Source organism: Branchiostoma floridae, chromosome 17 (genome assembly GCF_000003815.2).
Source record: "Branchiostoma floridae strain S238N-H82 chromosome 17, Bfl_VNyyK, whole genome shotgun sequence".
Taxonomy (NCBI): domain Eukaryota; kingdom Metazoa; phylum Chordata; class Leptocardii; order Amphioxiformes; family Branchiostomatidae; genus Branchiostoma; species Branchiostoma floridae.
This window is the reverse complement of record NC_049995.1, coordinates 8,176,000-8,183,896: the sequence shown is the minus strand read 5'-3', so window position 1 is coordinate 8,183,896 and position 7,897 is coordinate 8,176,000. Positions and strand designations below refer to the sequence as shown.

General features: G+C 40.6%; 1 protein-coding gene across 1 annotated transcript; it reads right to left on the bottom strand.

The window, feature by feature from the left end:
* Positions 1-654: 654 nt before the first annotated feature.
* On the bottom strand, positions 655-6,923 carry LOC118404678 (E3 SUMO-protein ligase NSE2-like). Its single transcript, XM_035803922.1, has 6 exons — positions 6,700-6,923; positions 5,907-6,051; positions 5,261-5,367; positions 3,641-3,788; positions 2,471-2,699; positions 655-1,946 (listed from the first exon to the last, which is right to left on the bottom strand). Exons 2-6 carry the CDS (start codon positions 6,037-6,039, stop codon positions 1,805-1,807), a joined length of 759 nt encoding a protein of 252 aa, XP_035659815.1. The 5' UTR covers positions 6,040-6,051; positions 6,700-6,923; the 3' UTR covers positions 655-1,804.
* Positions 6,924-7,897: the final 974 nt, after the last annotated feature.

Sequence of the window (7,897 nt, the reverse complement as noted above, 5' to 3'; positions counted from 1 at the left end):
CTGTCAGCTTTTGATACCATCTTATGCTACCGTAGGATTTGCTTATGGCCTGCAATGGTGACACACATGGTTTGTGCCCTAGAAGTGACTGGAAAAGTCGCAGAGTCCTTTCGGATGGGGAAGTAAAGCCCAATGTATGAAGGAGCTTATGGCATCAAACCTCTGTACATCTTATCAAGAAGAGTAGGGTGACTCAGTGTGCATAGCTAACACACACGAGCTGTAGTGAACCCACAGTTCAGTTCAGTTCATCCTCGGAGGGGTGACACCAGTGTCTCCACATGTTCCTGTCCAGCATGATTGAACAGAGCTCGTTGGCCTGCAAAGCTGTATCCTCCAGCAGTAGTTTCCTGAGTGTGACCGAAGGACGACCACGCCTGCGCAGATCTCCCGGTTCCCAAAGCAAGCTAGACCTCTCCTGCCATTTCCTCATGGCGCACCACGCGCCCTGCCAAACGCAATCTTCGGCTGCGGACAGCATTTGCAGCAGGGGACAGTGCACTTGTGACATGTACTAGTAGAAAGGGTCATGCTTTGTTCTCAGTTTGAGGTTGCCAGCTTAACCTTACCTTTACCAATCATTGGCAGTTATTTCTGGTTTCCAATTCTAATCATGAAAAGGAATAGAGGAACAATAAGACATAAAACAAGCCATTTTCAATGCTGTATGTTTAATGGAATGTACATAAGCCTAAGAAAACATCTAATACAAAAATGTACAAGGTTTCAGATAGATACTTTATCTGGTTAAGCAAATAAACAGAAATTGAACTAAAAACAGAAGGAAAAAACAACAACTACCTTATGGGTAGTGTCTACTCTACAGTCGAACATCTTTATGCTAAAGAACAATTTCTACTCAACTAAAAACGTAAATACCCTTTCTACTTACTTATGTTTTATTATCTGGCTATGAACTTGTTCTTTACAATTTGTTTTTACACTGTTGTTGTGACCATCGCTATCAAAAGTCTTCTGCCTAAACAAGCTTGACTCTTGTGATCCCACAATATAAACTTGACTTTCATCAATAATGAAGAATACAGACTTTTGTATAAAACTGTACAACATTCTTGCATGTTGACAATAAATAACTGTTACAGTAGAGTGTCGTTATGTCTTTATATTTCATAGCTTTTTACATAACATAGTCTGTATAGCTTCTTGTCCTGTACTCACAGTCCTACATTTCTTGAACATGTTTGTAGATGTATGCATGTATTTTAGTAAGAAGTGTCTGTTACATGTACAATGTACCTAGGGTTCTCGCCAGTGCAATTGAGCACACGCTGTGATTTGTATCCCCTATGCTGTTGGGCCCGTATGCTGTGCTTCAACCAGTATAGGCCCATTAGGGGGCTTTTCTGTTGTCTTGTAACAAAGGTTGGCGTTAATCAAACTTGGCCCTCAAAAAGCAGGAAATAGCATTTCTGAGGCTTACAAATCTAAAAAATTTTCAGGGGAAAGATTCCTCTAAACCCCTACAAAACTCATGCTTGCAACGCTTGCCATATGCTGTGAAAAAATCCTGGTGAGAACCTAGGTATCGTTTTGTAAAACTTTGACTTTTTTGGTCTCAAACTTTCTTTTTCTGTCTCTTTTTGTCTAGAATGAAAAAAAATAAAACCAAGATAGACAAGGCCAACTCTAGAAGGGCATGTCTCTGTTCCGTGCATCCTTCCTCCCTGCCTATCTGTCCTTTTTCTGGATCTTTTGTACCATTGTATCGTTTTGTCAAACTTTGATTTTTTTGTCTCACAGTTTCTTTTTCTGTCTCTTTTTGTTTAGAATGACAAAATAAACTCTAGAAGGGCATGTCCCTGTTGCGTGCATCCTTCCTCCCTGCCTGTCTGTTCTTCTTCTGGATCTTTTTTCTCATCTCCACATCGTCTTCCAAGTCTTGCTCCGTGACGGGGTCGTTATTCGCACACGCTCCAACGGGACATCTGAACAACGGAATAAGACATAATACTCTGAATACTGTGAATGCATTTAATTTCGCGGGGATTAATTTCACGGTAGCGGGAAAGAGGACTTCCAGTATTATAATACCGCCACTGATCATATTAACGACAAATAAATTAGAGATGATTTCAATGAGATCTACTAGTACATTATACAGTTTTTTTTTAGGTATGAACACTTAAGACATTCATATGTTCAATGCATTTTTAAAAAGGCTTCGATAATGATGCGTTCGAAGACAACAAGGCCAAAAGTTTTCAGTTCTTTTTCAGGGCAGGCGAGCTCGTCGTGGGACGAACACACTGTCACGTTCATCGATATTAAGTTTATGGCAGGACAAAATAAGATACACAGAAGAAATGGCAAAGGCAAGCTGTAACAGCAACATGTAACTGGAGAAAATGATGCATTGACAATTTGTCAAATCAGTATGGCTTGAGATATCGTCGTAAACGTGGCGATATTATGATAATGGATGTTACATCATGATAGAATAACTCCTTACTTGACCCCGCCCTTGACTCCCCTCTTCCTGCGTATGTGCTGTAGGATGGGACCCTTGTCGTACACGTGCCCGCACTTCTTGTTCTTCACGGGTTCCTTGAACTCCTGCTGGGTCAAAGGGCACTTCATGTTGACCTCTGTCTGGGTCATCTCGATCTCAAGGTCATCATCATCGTCGCCTCCCGCCTGGGACCCGCCTGGCTGAGGGGAGGGCTCCGATTCTTCTTCACCTAAAAGATAGCATGGCGGTTTTGTGGTTGGCAAAGATTTAAGCAAATTTTATGGTGGTTTCAAACTGTAATATTTTGAAAATATTGTAATTTGAAATACCATGGATATAGGTTAACAGGATAAAGGCGAACTAGCATTATATTCAGTAACCGACAGACACCATAAATATTGTAACAAGAATTGAAGTGATAAAACATACTGATAGTATCACAGCCAACAAGTCTTAAAGTTGATCAAACCTTACAGTTCAGTCTTATGCAGCCTGTGTGTTAAACTCTTTCTGTAGACTTGTTGGAATATTTTGGATGTACAGATGTGCACATTTTTTTGTTTTCAGTTCAGAAGGATATCATACTATGTTAATCTGCATAAAATCCTATTTGAGAATACTGTTATGACAAGCCTATGCATATACAGGTTGATGTCTTGTTTTGCCCTTGCAAATTGGGCAACAAATTCTGTTGATTCGACTTTCAAACCCTTCAACCATAAAACAGAGTTTTCCAGAGAGAATGGAATAACGTAGGCCCTCCACTATACTCCTAGCCCAGCTCCACTATACTACTTTTAAACTTTAGTTTGTTTCTTCCCTATTTTCTTGGTTAGTGTTGCTGAAATTAATGAAAATTCACAGATTTTTGCGCCATCATTTTTCCAGTGGGCATTGTCTGCAAAAACTTGTGAATGGGTGATGATAAAAAAAATAGTGGTTTTGCCACTTCACAACAAAGGAATCAGTATAATATTATATTATACTTATAGTATTTGACACCCTCTGTCATTGCAAAATGAACCCATTTTCATGAAAATGCAGCGCGTTGGTTCAGGTTATTTTTGCCAGCCCCTCCGGATCCACTATACTAAGCAATTCTGGGAAGAACCCTGCATAAAAACAACACTATTATGTTATAACGCTAACACAAACAGCATAACAGCCTACCCTTGAGTTCCCGAAGTTTCTCCTGTAGCCCAGCGATCATCTCATGCTGTAGCAGCTGTTCCTTGCTGTTCCCTTGCTGTCCAGCCTCCAGCTGTTCACTCAGAGCCTTCTCCACAGCTACACGGTCGGACAGCTCCCCATCTTTCACCTAAAATAACAAAGAAAGAAAAACAGAAATTAACAAAAATGTGCCATTTCTTTAACAACTTTGAAACAGTCAATTTGTAAATTGTATTAATCATCATTATTTAAATTGATAATTCAAATTTTTGCAGTGAAATAACAACAATCAGGGCTCGAAATACCATCTGCATATGCAGGTTAGTGCAGCTAAAAATTGGACCTGTGCAGGTATCTATGATGTCTACCTGCTCCTAACCTGCACTGGTCCATGTACTGAGTTTTATACATAAATGTCATATGATGTAAATGTATGTGTACATGTATATGGATTGTTATTAGCTGCATTGACTGTTACCACCTAAAAAGTAGACGAAAAAAAAAGGAATGGTTTCTGAACAACTTAAGTATGATCCATACCTCCTAAGCTCATAGTGGTGCAGGTAGAGTTTGTCTGGTGCAGAAAAGTTTCAATGTTACCTACACCACTGCAGGGATGCAGAAATAAATCTTTCGAGCCCTGACAATGTAATAATATCAACATGAACTGTATCAAGAAGAGACTGAACCTGTTGTTTGACTGTCTCCACAGCCTGTACAAACTGGTTCAGGTCTCACATGTTGTTTGACCGTTTCCACTGCCAGTACAAACTGGTTCAGGCCTAACCTGTTGTTTGACAGTCTCCACAGCCAGTACAAACTGGTTCAGGTCTCACCTGTTGTTTGACTGTCTCCACAGCCTGTACAAACTGGTTCAGGTCTCACCTATTGTTTGACAGTCTTCAGAGCCAGTACAAACTGGTTCAGGTCTCACCTGTTGTTTGACCGTCTCCACAGCCTGTACAAACTGGTTCAGGTCTCACATGTTGTTTGACCGTTTCCACTGCCAGTACAAACTGGTTCAGGCCTAACCTGTTGTTTGACAGTCTCCACAGCCAGTACAAACTGGTTCAGGTCTCACCTGTTGTTTGACTGTCTCCACAGCCTGTACAAACTGGTTCAGGTCTCACCTATTGTTTGACAGTCTCCACAGCCAGTACAAACTGGTTCAGGTCTCACCTGTTGTTTGACTGTCTCCACAGCCTGTACAAACTGGTTCAGGTCTCACCTATTGTTTGACAGTCTTCAGAGCCAGTACAAACTGGTTCAGGTCTCACCTATTGTTTGACCATCTCCACAGCCAGTACAAACTGATTCAGGTCTTACCTGTTGTTTGACAGTCTCCACAGCCAGTACAAACTGGTTCAGGTCTCACCTGTTGTTTGACAGTCTCCACAGCCAGTACAAACTGGTTCAGGTCTCCCCTGTTGTTTGACAGTCTCCACAGCCAGTACAAACTGATTCAGGTCTTACCTGTTGTTTGACAGTCTCCACAGCCAGTACAAACTGGTTCAGGTCTCACCTGTTGTTTGACCGCCTCTACAGCCAGTACAAACTGGTTCAGGTCTCCCCTGTTGTTTGACAGTCTCCACAGCCAGTACAAACTGGTTCAGGTCTCACCTGTTGTTTGACAGTCTCCACAGCCAGTACAAACTGGTTCAGGTCTCGTTCCATCGCCGCGTACTCCACCATCACGTCTTCCAGCTGCTGTACCTGCTCCTCATTGGCTGTGGAGGCAACAAGATGGTTGAACTTGACTATGAATTAAATTAAACCCACGAGGTCTTAAGATTTTGAAACATGATACTACAGACTGTATAGGTGTGTGTACTAGTAGTATCGGTACTTGTCCTATCGGGCAAATACATGCAAAATTTACTTGCCCGAACCAGCTTTCTGCTTGCCCAAAAATTTAACTAACAATTTTCACTATGTATTTACACATGCAGCAATGGAATTCTTTTATCATTGGCTCTATTTTTTCTGTGTTGACCAATGCTTGATGCAGTAACTGTGATAAGCAACATGTATATAAAAATCTCATGGAAAAATCTTACTTGCCCGATCAGACAAGTGGGGAAGGACATTCACTTGCCCGATGGACACTTTCACTTGCCCTGGACAATCGGGCTAGTGGACTTGTCCAACCATGCCCTGACCTTCGACCATGTTGAGAATACAAAAAATGAAGCTCTCCCAAAAAATAAACAAACACCGATGCTCCATAAAAACCATAAGTCTGCAAAGTTATTCAAAATCAACCAACCAGACATCTCCTGCACATCCAGCGCAACCTCAGAGGCAAACTCCATCCCGGTCAGGACATATTTTTTACTGTATTCCTTCAGACTGTTCAGAGAAACGTCCAGGTTACGGAAGTGGGCCGCGCTCACCGCCATACTGATGAGGGTCTGCATGGGGGATAGCACATCACAAGTTATGATGAATTCTTGGTGCTCATCAGACATGACACTTTATGATGCATAAGAAAAATAAGAAACACAATAACATGTACTTTGACTTTATTCAGATCCACTTTTAGCTATTACAACATTATGCTGCCGGTTATTCTGCCAGTGGTCTACATAAAATACATGAATACACGCACAACATTACATACATACAAAACATAATATGTACATTGCAAACTATACAACTGAGAGAAAAACAAGTTCATTTAGTAACTGTGTTCCAGTGGCATGCCATTCGGTAAAGGAAGCTATGTACTAGTAAGTCAAAACCCCTGAGTAGCCTTAACATACTTTGAAACAGTAATATTATAGATATAATCAAGCATTTTAAATGCTGCAGAATTCAATTTATGACAATTATGCTTGACAATCATAAATTATTTATGCCTTCTATTACTTGCAGAGAAAAGACACACAGGCCACCTCTTATAACTATGACCACTATAAAGATTGAATGAAAAAAAAGGTAATTACTAGTATCACCCACAAGAAAGATTGCAAAGCTGTGACAAAGGAAACCACTGCAGTTGCATAAAAGCTGGTAGGGGGCCAAAAATTATTTCCTGCAAAAAACAAGCACAAGTTTACCTTTGTTTTTTTGCCGATTTCTCTCTCTATGGCGCTCACTCTGCTGCCCCAAAGGTCCTGTGTGATCTTGAGAAAGTTATGAAGATAGAATGACCCTCAAGACACTCAATCTGTTCACAGAAACACAGAAAACGGTAGAAAATTTATGATTTCGGGAAGTTGTGACTTTCCCAAGCCAGAGCACTGAATTTCGCGGCAAAATGGCGGCATCTCGCGAGTTTTTACGAGATCAGCTTTTGTTGCACTTATGAGGCAAACCGTAAGAGGGCGCTCATGCACGGTGTCCGATGAAACATACATGGATAGGAAGGTCAAGTCCGTTATATAAAATTACCGTTAGATTCATTGAAATTGCCGATATCATGCAATACATGGCAAACCCAGGCAGCTTAGATGATGTTGGGTGCCAACACAGACATACATTTACACTTCGCATTGATTTGAATATTGCGAGCTGCTTCCAAGATGTTCCAAACAGGCTTTCCAAACAGCTCTGTTAGACGTTAACATATTTAGCCTGATTAATCTTGCTATGATATACTTTCGCGGTAAAATCACTACCATGTCTATCTCACGAGAACAAACGAGACTAGCAGATTATGACACTGCAGTTGAAATAGTAATCGCTAGGTGACGCTGTGAGACCGTGATGTTGCAGTTTCCGGCGTCTGTGCGTGTTTGAGCCACAATGTTTTTACTAAACACATAAAAAGTACAACTAATCTACCATCTAAATTATAACTTATGAGTTGGTAAGTTATGAAACCTCTGAGAGAACAAATATTTTCAGATTTTGTTGTTGCGTCTATAAAATACTGAAAAAAGCATTATTTCCTCCTATACTGTTAATTTATACCCTTACGATTTTGTTTTGTCTTAGAAATCAACTGAAACATGCATATACGTTATTTTTCTGAGTTTAATACATCATTCAGCGCCATAACCGTTGAATGATAACATAATCATTATTTTAAATCACGCATCCAGAGTTTACTGCAGTACTACAACTCGATAAAAGGTGGCGCTTTTTGACCACCACTGACAACTACCATGACTAATTTTTTCCATCAGCAGCCCACCGAGTCTATGTACTGTTAGGTGTGATTGCGAAAGAGACTAACAACTAAAACGATAGGTTGGATAACGTTACTGCCTAACGTTGCTACCTTACCAGTTACTATTCAGCATACTAATTTTA

Bases quoted from the DNA above. Each gene is read 5' to 3' on its own strand.
- LOC118404678 (XM_035803922.1), bottom strand. From the start codon at position 6,039: ATGGCGGTGAGCGCGGCCCACTTCCGTAACCTGGACGTTTCTCTGAAC. The intron at 2,700-3,640 runs GTAGGCTGTTAT...GCTATCTTTTAG, and splicing joins GAAACTTCGGGAACTCAAGG to GTGAAGAAGAATCGGAGCCC. The intron at 1,947-2,470 runs GTAAGGAGTTAT...TCCGTTGTTCAG, and splicing joins GGAGTCAAGGGCGGGGTCAA to ATGTCCCGTTGGAGCGTGTG.